Below are 16524 nucleotides of genomic sequence, written 5' to 3'. Positions count from 1 at the left end.
AACTAAAAAAAAAATGAAATAAATAAAAAACTATACCAATGCAGGCAATGCTGGCTGCTATAATAGATACACACCAAAAAACCCCATACAAATGTGAATTGCCTTTGACATTATGGAAGTTCATTTCTTGTGTGCATAAAGTCCAAAACAGGTGTTCCTAATCTACAAGCCGCTCTCCTCCAAGAGATAATTTAGGTGACTGAGCAAGACCATTTCCTAAATGCGGCTTTCAAGGTCATCAGGCTTGTGGACATCAGTCCAAAGGTAAGGGGGAGATGATGGAGAACTGTGGCAAGGAGAAGAGTTTTAGGCCAGCCCTGAAAGTGATGCACAGCACTTCCCCTCACACGCTAGTGGCTGTAAAAGTCCCACAGCTGAAATTAATTGCAAAGGACACTGGAAAATGAGGTCCAGCTGTGTACCAAGGACGATGAAGAGACGGGCTTGGTAAACATCGAGCTAGTCTCTGCCACATACACCAACTCTTCAGGGAGACAACAGGGTTAAGTAAAATGGTGACTGAAATGGCACAGGCTCCTTGCTTCTCTCTCTTCTCCCACGGCCAAACAATTGCTCGAAGCACTGAGGGAATGCTTCATCTGTAATACCACACAAAGAGAGGGGACTGCCGACATGCTCCTCACCTCCCTCAACCCCACAGCCATGGCCGGCATGTCCCCATGCCAAAGCAGGGGACCCCGGTCTCTCATTTGGGCTCCATCCTCTCGTGATCAGGTCATTCACCTGCAATGCCTGCAGCTTCACCAGGTCACTGCCTGTCCACAAAATCGGAAGTTTTGGGGGTTAACCCTAAGGTGAGAAAACCACCATTTTAGTAATAACGGACATAAAGGACATTTGGTCATCACTGTTTTTACTGAAATTTATTTTTATTGCCTTTAGGTGGGTCACATCGTCTCCAGCTGCATCACCGCCACTCTCTGCTGCATTACAGCTGGCTTGCCTCCTCCATTTGCTAGCCTTGCTCTTGGGAACATTTGGATTTGATACCACAAGACCTCCTGGGGGCTCCCTAGATTTCCAGGTAGGGCTTCCATGCTCAGCCCTGTGACCTCTGTCTTGCCCCCGAGTCAGCCATTCGGATCCACAGCTTTGCCTGTTCCCTGACGCACCCCTTGGCTCTGCTTTCTCTTTCTGTATACATGTACAGATGTTGTGAAACCCCTCACCCCGTACTGCCTTGATCTCGCCCCAGTGTTAGTTTTCTTATTCTCTTGTGTGTGCATCTGGGAGACAGGGACAACGAGAAACAACCTATCGGAAGTTGTGTTTTCACGGCATATGAGGACATGTGGCTTCACCAACTTTTGGAGAGTTGATCTATACTGTGTTGCAGGCTAGCATTTTTACATTCTTTCTAAGAAAAATATGTCCAAGTTCCAAACAACTGAATCCTGAATAAAATTGATGACCCAATCCTTTCATAATTTGAGAACTGCATTGATTGAGGTTCTGATATGGTAATGAACTCATGGACTTTGGAGACTGACAGACTTAGATTTAAATCCTGGTTCAACCACCTAATACCTGTGTGACTGGGCAAGTCACTTGATTATCTAAAGTGTGTTTCTTTATCTGTAAAATGAGGAGATAATCTTGCTTAGAGTATTGGCATAAGATTTAATAAAGGTATGTGCAAACAGCTCTTAGCATAGTGACTAGAATATAGCAAACACTCATAATTAATAATTCTTATAATTGTCATTAGGAATAGGTCAATCTATAATATTTGTTAAATTTTTTAAATAAATCTTTTCTTAACCTAAAAGTTCAACATAAAAGTAATATCTTTTTATTATGTAAAACTGGGGGAAAAAAGAAACTCAAAAGAAGCAAAATAGAAATCAAATTTTCACTTTAATGAAAACTTCTATTAACATTTTGGTGTTTTTCCACCTCATATTTTACTACGTATGTGTATAGTTTGCAACATTGGGATTAGGCTAGATATAATGTTGGATATAATACAGTACTTTTCACTTAAAAAGCAAGTTTTTCAGTAAAAATAATTTACAAGTACTAGTTCTGAAGAATTTAAATGTAAAGGAATTTTAAAGCTTCACTAATTTAATTATCCATTCTTTAAAGTCTGAACATTTTGCTTACTTCTGTTTTTTTTGTTGTTGTTTTCATGAACATGTACATATAAACTCCTCAGCTTTTGCTTTCATCTATATTTGTGTTTACTCACTTAAGATAATTTCTTAGAAGGAGTGCTGCCAAGTGAAGGGTGTGCACATTTTCCATCCTCTTGCAACACTCAGCTGGGTAGCCCTTCAGAAATGCTATAGCAATTTACACTGTGAGAGGTCTTAAAATTCATGGCACTGCCTTCCTGTTCACTTCCATGAGGAGTCCAAGACTCGACTACATTGCCAGAATGTTCTGCTCTGTCACTTTGGAGAGCAGACAATGTTTGAGGGCTGCCCTGTGTGTATTTCCTTTTCCTCACAGTGCCCCAGTTTCCTTTTCGTGATTTATCTCTGCCCCTTGTGTACCCTTGAGTTGCAAAGGGCTGAGCGTGGCGGCTCAAGCCTGTAATCCCATGCACTTTAGAGATCTCAATCTCACATAAACAAAAAGGGGAAAGAACTTCAAAAGTCAGTGTAAAATCGTTTGAGCCCAAGAGTTTGAGACCAGCCTAAGCAATATAACGAAACCTCGTCTCTACACACAAAAAATTACCCAGGCAGGGTGGTACATGCCTGTAGTCCCAGCTACTTGAGAAGCTAAGGCAAGGAGGATTGTCTGAGCCCAGGAGGTTGAGGCTGTGATAAGCCAGGATAATGCCACTGCCCTCCAGCCTGAGCGACTGAGTGAGACACTCTGTCAAAAAGAAAAAAAGGGTGGGGGGAGTTCCAAGGGTCCCTTGGATGGGAGAATGACAAGAAGCATATAGCAGGTGGAGAGACCAGCTGCTGGAGCATCAACACTCAACCAGGCCCTGCCCCACTCGCCAGGTGGAGAGTAGCCCCTGTGCTCTGCACTCCAGGGCCTGGGAGCCCTCTGGGTGGAAGGCTCACCTCAGAGGCTTCCCTCTGCTGTGGGTCGAGCCAGTGATGGAACTTTTAGATAGTATCCTCACGCTTCTTTTCTTCCTTAACCCCAAATCAGGCACAGGGAAGGCGCTTCATCCCAGTGCCAGTCCCAGAGAAGGCGTCGGTGCATGTCTGTCAAAATGACCACGCAGGATGACTGACAGGCTTTACTATGCTCCATATAACTATCTTTCTTTGGTTTTATTCCCCGCCTCCCCCAACCCCCAAGCCCTTAGAAAAATCCACATGGGACAAAGTAGATGCTGTCTCATGCTAGACTCGTCCTGCCATCTAGTGGTGGGACAAGAGAGATGGGAAGGGACCGAGCACCTGGTGGCGGGTGTCAGAATGTGCTGAACCTACAGTCCAGCAGGCCACAGTCAGGGGACACCCGGAAGAGCCCAGTAGGCACTTCGGGACTTGAGGGAGCATATGAAGGTGGCAAGGGCAGAAATTAGGTGCAAGAATAGTCACAGCTGTTTCCTGAGCACTTACTGCCTGCCAAAGACTAGACACAGTGTCTCTTGTGCTTCAATCTTTTGGACCTCCCAGCAGCCCCTTGTCAGGATTGGGGAACCAAAGCCCAGAAGTAACTTAGCCAAGTCCACACAACTTGTCAGTGGCAGAGGCGATCAAATGCAGGATTACCTCACTCCATAGCTTGGGTTTCTAGGGACACTGCTAAAATCACAGAGAGAAATCTTCCGCGTTCCTTCTGCTTCCTCACCCACACTCCCAACCCACTCCCACTCTGCTCACTGAGATGCCCCATTTCCACCTACTGTGCCTCTCTTGGGTCCCCGAGTCTCCACTCTGAGCAACTCCTAAGGGAGCCTTCTCTCTTCCTTGGCCTGAAGAGAGTCAGGCAGGAGGGAGAGAGGGTGGTGGTGGCATCTCTTTGTCCACTGTCAGCAAATATTAAATGTCTTACACTAACTTTTGAATTTCTTTCCCCTTTTTGTTTATGTGAGATTGAGATCTCTAAAGTGCATGGTCTCATTTCAGAGCAGTCACTGTAAAGTTCAGTTCTAAATCTGAAAGGACTTCTCGTGCTTTCTAGAAAAAATAGTAGGGGGCTGGCTCATGGCTACCCAGCCTGAAAGAACAACTGCTACCCGAGCAAACACACAACAGGGTCAGGGGACTCTTGGCCCTGTAGTCACTCTCCTTGCGGGGGACCCTGAGGTTTTTTTAGGGAATAGCAACCATTCGTCCTGCCTGGCCCTCCCAGATGAGTAATAAGCCATCTATTTTTAGTCTAGGATTTTGTTTTTCTTTTTCTTTTCCCTTTTTAGAAATTTATCCAGGCCCATTTCCCAAGGCTGAGTGCTAAAGTTGCATTGAGTTTATTGAGCTTTATACTTTGAAGAGTGGTCCTAAAATGCACTTTGGCTGTAATTTTTTCCCCCAAGAATAAAAATCTTGATTTTGATTAGAAAATTGTTTGAATTGAAAATTGTTTTCGCCAGGCACGGTGGCTCACACCTATAATCCCAGCACTTTGAGAGGCCAAGGTGAGAGGATTGCCTGAGCCCACGAGTTTGAGACCAACCTGGGCAAGTTGGCAACCTGGGCAAGTTGGCAAGTCTTTACAATAAATCAAAAAATTAGCCAGGCGTGGTGGCGCATGCCTGTGGTCCCAGCTACTTGGAAGGCTGAGACAGAAGCCTCGCCTGAGCCCAGCAGGTTGAGGCTGCAGTGATTGTAAGCGTGCCACTGCACTCGGTCCTGGGCGACAGAGTGAGACTCTGACTCAAAAAAAAAAAAAAAGAAAGAAAATTGTTTTCAATTACTTGAACATTATTTATTCAACAAACACATACAACTTGGTGCCTTAAAAGATAAAAATGGCTGACGTGTGGCATCACAAAGCTCCTTCTCCCTCTCACACAGGCACCACCATCTCTGCCCTTGCTACGTTACATTGTAGGGGTCACACCCTCCTCAGAAGGAGACAATCTCTTGCCCTTTAAGTATCAGTTCCTACCACCCCAACCAACCTATACACTAGTTTCTTTTTTCTTATAATGATAGGCTCAATTAACTTCGTTTATTTGATCAATCAGCATTTACTGATCACCTGTTGTGTACCAGGCACCAGGATAAAGAGGAGTGTAAGTCACTCACAGCCAGGAAGAAAAAAGTAAATAAGACGATTACAATATAGTATAGAAAATGTTAAGTCAGAGACATACAAAGGTCCTAAGGACCCTTGTGTCACCTTCTCTTTCCACTTCCCTATCCTTCCCAGGCTTTGCCTCCGGTTTTCTGGTTTTGACCCAGTGCAGACCCTCTGGGTTTCACTTGGAGCTAAATAGCTTGATGGCTCCACTCTCCCTGGTATGAAACAAATCCTCAGACACAAACGGAAAAGGAGTCACAGCGATTTTGCAGAGCAAGTCGCTCTGGTAAGAAAACATACCAGAAAGCAGCAAAGTCCACAAATGTTCCACCAGTGTTGGTGAAAAAAAAAGTGTGTGAAATGGATAAATAAAGGGTAGATGAATGGATGAATCATTGAATGATAATTCAATAGATGATTTAATGAATGAATCAGAAAATGAACTTCCAACCTTGAAGCAAAACTGAATTTTAGAGTTTCCAGAGGTTATGCTTGTTCACTGAACACCACGTTCCCCAGAAACTTCCTGACAAAGATATATTTTTTAAAATTCACATTGCTTAAAAGTTTGCTGAGAATTTTGCAATGCCCTTGAGAAACCTGGAGCTGCCTAGGAAAGTTTCAGAGCCGGGGGTAGAGATCACCCCCGGAAGGAGGCACCACATTCTTCAGATCAGAGTCCTTTGAGGGGCTTCACTCTTGGGGAAAGAGAGAGCAGAAAAAGGTGATACAAGTTTGGGGTTTTCATTTAATCAAGCAGATGTACCCCACCACCCTTATCACTAGCTGGAAAGTTAAACGTGAATCAAATGACGGTGTCAAATCACCATACAGTGTTTCCCACTGAAGAGAGAATGGCAGGAAATCCTTCAGTGTTACAGATCATTGCATTCTAGCATATTCTATAAATGTGGTTGCTGTACTGTAAAGAGGAACAGGATCAGAGAGGAAAGAAGCTGTGTGGTCAGAGGCCTGTCTGGACAGCTGATTTTCTACATGCCCTTCAGGGCTTCCTGGTTCTCCGAGATGAACTGGCTGAAGCTTTTGACCTTAGGGTTTAGTCGGTGGGTGAGCTCAACATCACGGTCTGGCTTCATTTGATAGAAACGACACATATTGGCTACTTCCTTTGCTGCAGGGATTCCCAGCTTCTCATAAGCTTCCGGGGTGATCTTTAAGGAACAAATAAAAAGGCAGGAAATGTTAGCGCCCACATTTTAAAATAACCTGAAAAGATATTATATACCTTAATAATGATACAGGTCCACAATTCTTCACCCTAACTCCAAAATCCAAGATACACTATTTTTTTTCCCCATAAGCTGTTTGGCAGCAAACTGGACTTTTAAAAACGAATTTGGTAGCAAAACCTGATCTGAACTATTTATGGTCTTTAATTATCCCATTTAGTGGAAATATTCAAATATTTTTCTGCAGAGATACGGATGTGTTTGGTTATAGGTTCCTGTCCCAATCTTTGCTGGTGCTGTTACCTAATATATGTAAACAATAACCTATCTAAAAGCTGGAAGATTCTGAAGGCTGAATTGTGCCTGGCCCCAAGTCATTTGGATAAAGTCTTTACAACTGTGCCACCTTCATTCAATAGCACTTTATCCAACCTATGGTAAGTAATCAACACAGTGAGACTTCATCTCTACAAAAAAAAAAATTAGCCTGGCCTGGGGGTATGTGCCTGTAGTCCCAGCTACTCAGGAGGCTGAGTTGGAAGGATGGTCTGAGCTCACAAGGTCAAGGCTGCAGTGAGCCAGGATCATGCCTGGGCAACAGAGTGAGACCCCAGTTTTTTTAAAAAAGCGCTTCATAGTGCTCTGGTCTATATTTGCTCATGGGATTTCCCCAGCAGCCCTCAGAAACAGACTATCCCTCTGATCCTCCATACAATGTTAAGGGCCCTATACTCTGGCACTAGGCTCTCCTTCTCACTTAGCCCATGTCTCACCCATCCTCACTCACCTTCTGGGTGACAGGTTCACATCTTGCCTTCCATCCCAGCCTCTGCCAGGGCCAGGCCCAAACAGAAATGGAGTCCCTCTTACACCTATGGAGCTGCCTTTTGTCACCTTCCATAAAACCCACTCTTTGAATCCTTGCTGACACTAACTAGATCAAGTTGCCCCTACTGAATTAGCAAAGACCACTTCTATCTGATCCAGCACAATCTGTCTGTAGCCCTCAGAGATAAACTCTGACCTGAAAATTCCACTTGGCCTTTAAAAAAAAAAAGACAGACACAAGCAACTTAGGTGAAACAATGATCATCATGTGGTATTCATGGTAATGAAAAAACTCAAGAACAATCCACATGTCCAACAAAAAAAGGAATGGTAAAATAAATTGTGATACATTTACTCTAAGAATATGATGCAGTCATTAAAATTAATGTTCTTAAAGAAGTTTAACAAAAGAGAAAAAAGGCTCAGCCTGTAACCCCAGCACTTTGGGAGGCCGAGGTGATTGGATTGCCTGAGCCCGTGGATTTGAGACTAACCCAGGCAACTTGGCAATAGCTCATCTCTACAATAAACCAAAAATTAGCCGGATGTGGTAGCACGCCTATAGTTTCGGCTGTTTGGAAGGCTGAGATGGAAGGATTGCCGGAGCCCAGCAGGTTGAGGCTGGGGTGGCCGTGAGTGTGCTTTGGCACTCCAGCCTGGATGATGAAGTGAGATTCCAGCTAAAAAAAAAAAAAAAAAGGCTGGGAACAATATGGTACATTTAGGATTGTTTTAATTTTATTAAGCTTATATACACTAATATATTTATAAATACTGAAAAAAAAATACAAGAAAAATCTGAACAGTAGATATCTCTAAGAGATTGAATTATGTATGATTTTTTATTTTCTTTTTCATAATATTCTTTGTTTTCTACAATACATATTTATTTTTAAAATCAGAAAAAAATTTAAAGCTTTGAGTTTAGAAATAATTCAGTGTGAGAAGCAGGAAGATGACACCTAATATGTCTGTCACTCTCTCATCCTATAATTTTATGGCATGCTTTCGAAGGAAAGAGATTTGTTCTGTGGTGTCTCACTTTCTGGGAGATCCATATTCCTTCTGGGGTTAGACAGCTTCAATCAGAAGTTTCGCCCTGCTTGAGAGGGATGGGAGGGAGGATGTCAGGCTGCAAGGGCTGGAGCGCCACCTTGTGGTCAGATGCATCCTTTCCCCAGCGTTAGCTCGGTGCTTCAAAGTCAGACTAGTTACTAAGAATAGCAAGAACCATTCTGTAGAACTTTCAGCCTCTAATGCCTTAGAACCTCTGGTGCCAAAGAAACTTCAGCTGCATTATAAAACAACTTGCATACCAAGAATAGTCAGGGACCAGACATGTGACGAATAGATGCTTAGAGGGTTCTGAGCCATCCAGAACGTCTACTTCATCCTCTGAGAATGAAAACAGACATATACACACACACACATTCCATATACCCACACTCCTTCCCCTTTCTCCCCTTCCTTGGAGAGTTCAAAACCACAAGACAAAATGAACATGAGACCTAAATGCAAATGCCCTGGGAGAGAGGTCACTGAGAAGTAACTCTCTCCCCAGGTACAAAGGACCTTACAGATTCCCCTGTGGGTCTGTCTTGAGTGAGTGGCTGCCTTCTTGTGTTTGTGCGTAACTTCTCTTCTCCAAGAAATTATGTGTGACTTCAATGAGATGCCCGGATGTGGTTTTGTGGCTGGATCGACACCCCTACAGTAGTTTTCCAGAAAAAAATATCTCTTTGCCTCTTCACAACTCCGGTACCGGAGTCTGAATTAGGAATCGAGATATCCCTTCAAGACTCACTGGACCAAGAGCTGATGGTGCAAACAAGGACTAATCTTCTATCCCTAATCCCAGGAAGCATGCTTGAATAAAAATTCACAAACGTTTTCTTAGAGGGCTAGATATGAATATTTCAGCCCTGTGGGCCCTAAGGTCTGTGTTGTAACTACTCAACTCTATCATTGTATCACTGTTCCCTTTTTTCCTTTTATCAACACCTCCTTGGAGAAATGGCCAAGAATATTCACTATCACCAGTTCTCCTCACTTTTCTGTAAAAAGTCTGTCCTGGCCACGCCTGCATGGTTTATAGCAGGATCAGTTCTTGAGGACTCACTAAGGGCCGGGCCCAATGTCAAGCTCCTGCCATGCACACCTCCTGACAGTGATCCTATAAGGGAGATATTAGTAACTGGCTTCGAGCATATGAAAAAACAAAAAAGGCTGAGAGAAGTTAAGCAAATTGCCAAGATCCCATACATAAATCAGGGCAGAGCCAGGATGTGCCTGCTTCCCATACTGCCTTGGGTTCATCGTGTTTATTGTAGAATTCAGCCAGGCCAGCCCTGCTGCTTCCCTCCACCTGCACACAGCCTTGTCTTCCTTCAAGGATTGGCCCAAGCCCACTTCTTCCACAAAACCTTCTCCCACCCTCTTCTGGTCATCTGTATAGCACAGATAGCCTGCACAACACAGTTAAGCACCTGTAGAGATACTGTAATGATCATGGTGACATCAACATTTTCACCCTAACTCTGCTGTAAACCCCTTAAAGTAGATTCATAACAGGCACTCAGCACATCTCTACTATGTGCCAAACATGATGGTAGGCCCTTTACCAATATTCTGTTTTCTTTTCACAAGAACATGGGATGTGTGGGGTGTGTACATGTGTAGTGTGTGTGTGTGTGTGTGTGTGTGTGTGTGTGTGTGTGTGTGTGTGTTTTCATTCTCAGAGGATGGTGTAGACACTGTTCTGAACAGCTCAGAACCTTCGAAGCATCTATTAGTCACATGCCTGGTTCCCGACTATTCTTGGTGCAGCAAATGATGGTATCAAGTAGAAACTACCATCTGCAAATGAGGAAGCTGAGATTCAGAGAGGCTAAAGGACTTGCCCCACATTGGGCAGCTCTGGCAGACTGCAGTGGCCAGCAGTGAGGGTTTATGAGAGAAGTTGGGATAGTGTACATGAAAAAGTTGTACCTCGGTCTTTAGATTCTATGTTCTTCCCACTCAGAAGTTACTTTACCTAAGCAAGCTGATGAACCCTAAGCCAAAGAGATTAAGCCACATAGGAAAGATTCCACTGCATCAACCAATGAAGACAGATCATGAAGCCAGGGTCCTTTTCCACTTCTTCTGACAGTCTAAGCTCAATTCTGCCTAAGTCTGCCAAGAGTCTACTAGATTTTCTAAGTTAATGAAATGTGATGGTCTCTTGTAATCTACCAATGTCTCCTAAGAACTCACCTTTGGCCGGGCACAGTGGCTCACGCCTATAATCCCAGCACTTTGAGAGGTAGAGGTGAGAGAATAACCTGAGCCCATGGGCTCGAGACCAGCCTGGGCAACATGGTGAGACTTTGTCTCTACAATAAATCAAAAAATTAGCTGGGTGGTATGTGTCTGTAGTCCCAGCTACTTGGAAGGCTGAGGCGGAAGGATCGCCTGAGCCCAGCAGGTCGAGGCTGCGGTGGCCATGAGCGTGCCACTGCTCTCCAGCCTGGGAGACAGAGTGAGACTCCAACTCAAAAAAAAAGAACTCACCTTTGCGTCCCGGACTTCTTTCCCCAAGCTCTTGGACAGAACATCAGCATATTGCTGTATTGTTAGTGCTTCTGCACTGAGGCCTACAGCCTGGCCTATAAATTCTTCTGGAGAATTGAAGATGCTACAGACAGCTGCTCCAACATCCGTCACAGAGATACCATGCATTGGTACATCCCCCATGGGCAGTACTAGTTAAAAAAAAAAAGAAAAGATTAAAAATAGCAAATTATGTCTCATTCTTAGTAAGTCCCACCAACCCAAATTAACCAACCACTTAAATTAAAGTGTGGAAAAGCAATGGAAAACTGAGTTGCCACAATCTCTATTACAAGGTTTTGTTTGAGGAAATACCATAGTGTCTTGGTATTTATTAAGAAAAATAGTCATTTGCCAAATATCTGCTATGGGCAAAGTATGATCAGCTGTATCTCCAGCCAAGATGTCTCTGCTGACTTCCTGATTCACAAGTCCTACTTCTTTCTCAACATCCTTATTTGATTGTTTAATGGACCTTTTACATTCAACAGACCCAAACCGAACTCCTAACCCCCTCTCAACCTGCACCCCTATAGTCGTCCACATCTCAGTTAATGACAACTCTAACATTCCGTTTCTTGGGTCACAAATCTTGGCGTCAACTTTGACATTTCTCTCACATCACATGTCTTATTTTTGTGAAAATTCTATTCACAATATGTCCAAAGTCTAACCACTTTTCATCATCTTCACTGCCACCACCCTGGTCCAAGACACCGTCACCCATGACTTGAATTATTGCAAATTGTTCTCCTTGTTCCCGCCCTTCCCCTTTCATGGTCAATTTTCTTTTCTTTCTTTTCTTTCCTCCCTCTCTCCCTCCCTCCCTCTTCCTTCCTTCCTTCCTTCCTTCCTTCCTTCCTTCCTTCCTTCCTTCTTTCTTTCTTTCTTTCTTTCTTCCTTCCTTTCTTTCTTTCTTTCATCAGGGTCTCACTCTATTGCCCAGGCTGGAGTGCAGTGACATGATCATGACTCACTACAGCCTTGACCTCCTGGGCTTAGGCAATGCTTCTGCCTCAGCCTCCTGAGTAACTGGGACTACAGTTGTGTGCTACCAAACCCGATTAAATTTTTTTTTTTTTTTGTAGAGATGAGATCTTGTTGTATTTCCCAGACTGGTCTCGAACCTGGGCTTAAGTGATTCTCCCACCTCACCCTCCCAAAGTGCTGGGATTACAGAGGTGAGCCACCATGCCCAGCCTCTTTTCAAAACAAAAATCAGAGTGAAACTAAAGTAAAAACGAAAGTCAGCTCATGTCACCAAATCCTCCAACACCTCTCTGTGTCTCTCAGAGGAAAAAATCAATGGTTCCCAAATCCTACATGACCATACCCTCTGCTCTGCTACCTATGACCTCGCCTTCCACTGTCCTCCTCTCCCTCATTCTGTTCCAGCCTGAATTTCTTGGTAGGCAGAATGTCTGCTCATTCCATAGATTAAGTTATAATTGTGCTGTATATGTGTAAAGCAAGTTTAGATTTTTGAAACACTCTAAGTCAGAGTGTTCCCTCTCCCTGAAGCACTCTTCCCCTTAATACCCACAAAGCTCACTATCTGCTTCTGCCAGAAGGTACTCAAAGAGACCCACCCGTTCTCTTGTTCAAGTTTCATACATTCTACTCAGGAGGCTGAGACAGGAGGATCTCTTGGGCCTAGGAGGTTGAGGCTGCAGTGAGCTATGATTATGCCACTACATTCCAGCCTGGGCAACAAAGTGAGACTCTGACTCAGATAGATAGATAGATAGATAGATAGATAGATAGATAGATAGATAGATAGACAGACAGACAGATAGATAGACAGATGAAAGATAAAACTTCATATGCCACCCTCTCACTGCTAGCACTCTGCAGCTACTTAGGCTGCCTCATAGCGTGAGCCACCTTCTAACACACAATATATTTTACATATCTGCCATGCTTCTTGTTGACAGTCTTCCCTACCAGATATGAGCTTCATGAAGGCAAAGTTTTTCGTTCATCATTGATTCCCTAGTGACTGACACATAGCAGACCCTTAAATATTATTGAATGAATGAGTGAATGAACAAACATATTGGCTAGTTTAATCCTTGAAACAGTCTTAAAACAAGGGAATTATCAGGTACTTGCCTGATACTCGGCCAGCAAGCAGCAGAAGTGAATTCAGAGCCTCATCCTTCACTCCAAAACCTGTGCCCGTCTTACACTGTGATACGGCCTCTCTCATAGATTCCTAGAATGCTGAGGCCAGTACCCAATGTGGAAGTGACTTTTAATCCCAGCGTTCTCATTTTTAAAAATGAAATAACTATGTTTAGAGATTCACCCAGGGACTCACAGCTAGGAAGTGTCAGACCAGGACAAGAATCAAGATCTCAGCCGGGCTCGGTGGCTCAGCCTGTAATCCCAGCGCTTTGGGAGGCTGAGGTGAGTGGATTGCCTGAGCCCGCAGGTTTGAGACCCGCCTGGGCAACTTGGCGAGACCTCATCTCTACAATAAATCAAAAACTAACCAGGCATGGTAGCGCGTCCCTGTAGTTCCAGCTACTTGGAAGGCTGAGGCAGAAGGATCACCGGAGCCCAGCAGGTCGAGACTGCGGTGGCCGGGAGTGGCCACTGCACTCCAGTCTGGGAGACAGAGTAAGACTCCGACTCAAAAAAAAAAAAAAAAGCATCAAGATCTCTGAACTTCAGTCCGTGTAAAAGTGACTTCAGACTTAGGAGCCAGGGACTAAAGATCCTATCTTGCCTAATGGAGCAAAATCATCTTCCTGCATGAATTTCTTGGTAGGCAGAATGCCTGCTCATTCCATAGATCAATTTATAACTGTATTTCTTATTTGTGAAGCAAATTTAGCTTTTCAAAGCACTCGATGTCAAGTCTGCTCTGACTCTGAGGTTTGTTTGTTTGTTTGTTTGTTATTTAATGGTTGAGAGTCTTGTGCTAAGTTTAAAAATAGCTATGGGACAGTGGTAAAGAATATGAGATTTGGAGCCAGGCTGCCTGAGTTCAAATCCCGGTCTGCTTTATTAGTGCTCTTGGGAAAGTTACTTTATCTTTCTGTGCCTCAGTTTTCTCATCTGAAAACGACAGTAATTAACAGAGAGTCTGGTACCCAGAGGCTGCTTAGTAAATGGTAGCTATTTCTATAGTGGAGAATGAGGCTTAGGAATACCTAAGGATGGTTTTTCAGATCTAGGGACCCCAGATGGGACTCGGTATCAAGAGAAAATTAAGGCATCAACTCTTCACCCTGAACTAATCCATGGATTACAATGACCTAGTTCAAGACTTGGGAAATGTCAGATGAACTGGCTTCTGCAACCTGGCAGGGGCACAGGAAAAGGTAGTTAAAGAGATGTATCATGGTTATATATTTTTCTAGTTATTTGTTGAACTATTACCTGGGTCATCTGTGACACATGGCAGGCTCTCCTGGCTCTAGCTCAGGTCTACTTTGACTGCCACTACTTATGTCCCCAGTGGCTCTTTTTTTTTTTTTTTTTAGAGATGGTGTCTCGATATGTTGCCCAGGCTGAAGTGCAGTGACTATTCACAGGTGTAATCATAGCACACTTCAGACTCAAACTCCAGGTCTCAAGCAATACTCCCGCCTCAGCCTCCTGAGTAGATGGGACTACAGGCCACTACATCCAGCTTCTGAAGAGTCTTAATAATGAGTCAAGGAAAAAAGACTGAACTGCTGCTATTGATAGCCCCATGTTCCCTCCACTTCACAGTGGCCGCCTTTGACTGTATCCAAAGAAGGTATTCCCAGACAGCTGAAGAATGCCAGCCAGTAGACTGGCAGCATTGGAATTACCAGGAATCCTTGTTAAAACTACATACTCAGGCTGGGCATGGTGGCTCACATCCCAGCACTTTGGGAAGCCAAGGCAGGAAGATCACTTGAGCAGAGGAGTTTGAAACCAGACTAAGCAACATAGTGAAACCTTGTCTCTTGAAAAAAATAAAAAACATTAGCCAGGCATGGTGACATGCACCTGTAGTCCCAGCTACTCAGGAGGCTGAGGTGGAAGGATCGCCTGAGCTCAGGAGGTTGAAGTTGCGGTGAGCTATGATTGATAGCGCCACTGCACTCCAGCCCGGGTGACAGAGACCTTGACTCAAAACAAACAAAAAACAAACAAGCAAACCAAAAAAACAACAACAAAAAAACCCACTACATTCTCCCAGGCCTTAATCCAGGCCTACAGAAGCTGACTCTGTGCAGGTGCTAGCACCCCCCCCATCCCCCAGCCCCCGCTACGCCCCCCACCCCAGTCAACAGGCTGCACAACAGGAGGTGAGCAGCAGACAAGAAGGCAAGTGAACCTTCATTTATATTTATAGCTATTCCCCATCAATTGCATGACTACCTGAGCTCCATTTCTGTCAGATCAATGGTGGCATTAGATTCTCTCATAGGAGCATGAACCCTATTGTGAACTGCACACGTAAGGGATCTAGGTTGCATGTTCCTTATGAGAATCTAATGCCTGATGATCTGAGGTGTCACTGTCTCCTGTCACCCCCAGATGGGTGACATCTAATTGCAAGAAAACAAGCTCAGGGCTCCCACTGATTCTGTATTACGAGTTGTATAATTATTTCATTATATATTACAGTGTAATAATAATAGAATTAAAGTGCACAATAAATACGATGTGCTGGAATCATCCCCAAACCATCCTCTCTTCCCTGCCCTCTCCCTGCCCCTGACCATGGGAAAATTATCTTCCAAGAAACTAGTCCCTGATGCCAAAAAGGTTGGGGATTGTAAGACTTAGGTCAGGAGGACAAACCCTTTCCTTGCCTGTTGCCACAGAAAGTCAGATGGATGAACTAGAAGGGCCCTTAGAAGTCATGTTGCCCATCTGAGGCTGGAGGTCACATTGCTAACTACAATACTTATGTGGAGTCAGTATGTTAGGACTGGAAGGGTAACCCTTTGTGCTTCTGGGCCCTGAAAGAGCAACCAGTGGAACCACCTGGAGGATGGTTAGAACAACTGGTATCTCCCTCAGCACTTGACATAGAGCTAAACACACAGAAGACCTCAAATGATATAAACCCACTGCTGAGGGGTGGGAAGGGAGACAGGGAGGGAAGAGAGGGGAAGGGAAGGGAGTGAAAAGGAGCCGGGAGAGGAAGGGAGCAGCCAGCTGTCTAACTTCCCCTGCAACCGTCCATTTACCCAAGGTGTAGTAGTCTCCATCGTCGGCTTTAACGGGCTTCCACGCCGTGAGAAAGTTTTCGAAGTAGGCTGCCACACGGACACTGGTCATGGGAACGCCGATGGCCCAGAAGTGCTCCTCCACCTCCCCCTTCCCATCGAAGTGTGGCACCTCCACCTTGCCGTGGCTCAGACGCTTGACGTTTTCCAGGCCGCTGTACACCACGTGCTTCAGCCCCAGGCGCTTGGCCGCATCAGCCACCAGCTTCCCCTGAGGGAGGAAAGTAAATCTTCCCTGGACTGCTCACTATATTTGCATATAGACAAAAACTTAAGAGCAGGGTCCCCTCCACTCCCTCCTTTTCTTATAGCCCTCATCCCCGTGGGGCAGAAAGCTCCTCCAGCCTCAAAATATATTCAAGTGACCTCTTGAGAGGCCACTAGCTTTGGCGAGTAGAGGTTGCACTCCACAATGCTGACCTCTGCAGCCTGCACCCACTAGGCCTGCAAGACCCAGGACACCAGGGGTAGTGGGAGTCGTAGGATAAGAATCAGGGAGGGGAGCAGAGGAGGAA

General features: G+C 44.6%; 1 protein-coding gene across 1 annotated transcript in view; it reads right to left on the bottom strand.

The window, feature by feature from the left end:
- Positions 1-6173: 6173 nt before the first annotated feature.
- Positions 6174-16524, bottom strand: part of LOC103260893 (nmrA-like family domain-containing protein 1) — a 33461-nt gene continuing 23110 nt past the window's right edge. Inside the window, exons 3-5 of the mRNA XM_008058551.1 lie at positions 15971-16220; positions 10752-10942; positions 6174-6353 (exon numbers count right to left, since the gene is read on the bottom strand). Of these exons, the coding sequence (XP_008056742.1) occupies positions 6174-6353; positions 10752-10942; positions 15971-16220 (621 nt within the window). The remainder of the gene's footprint in view (positions 6354-10751; positions 10943-15970; positions 16221-16524) is intronic.

The sequence above is a fragment of the Carlito syrichta genome, unplaced genomic scaffold, assembly GCF_000164805.1.
Source record: "Carlito syrichta isolate Samal-C Ts95f unplaced genomic scaffold, Tarsius_syrichta-2.0.1 Scaffold303378, whole genome shotgun sequence".
In the NCBI taxonomy this organism is placed as follows: domain Eukaryota; kingdom Metazoa; phylum Chordata; class Mammalia; order Primates; family Tarsiidae; genus Carlito; species Carlito syrichta.
This window is presented reverse-complemented; position numbering and strand designations above follow the sequence as displayed.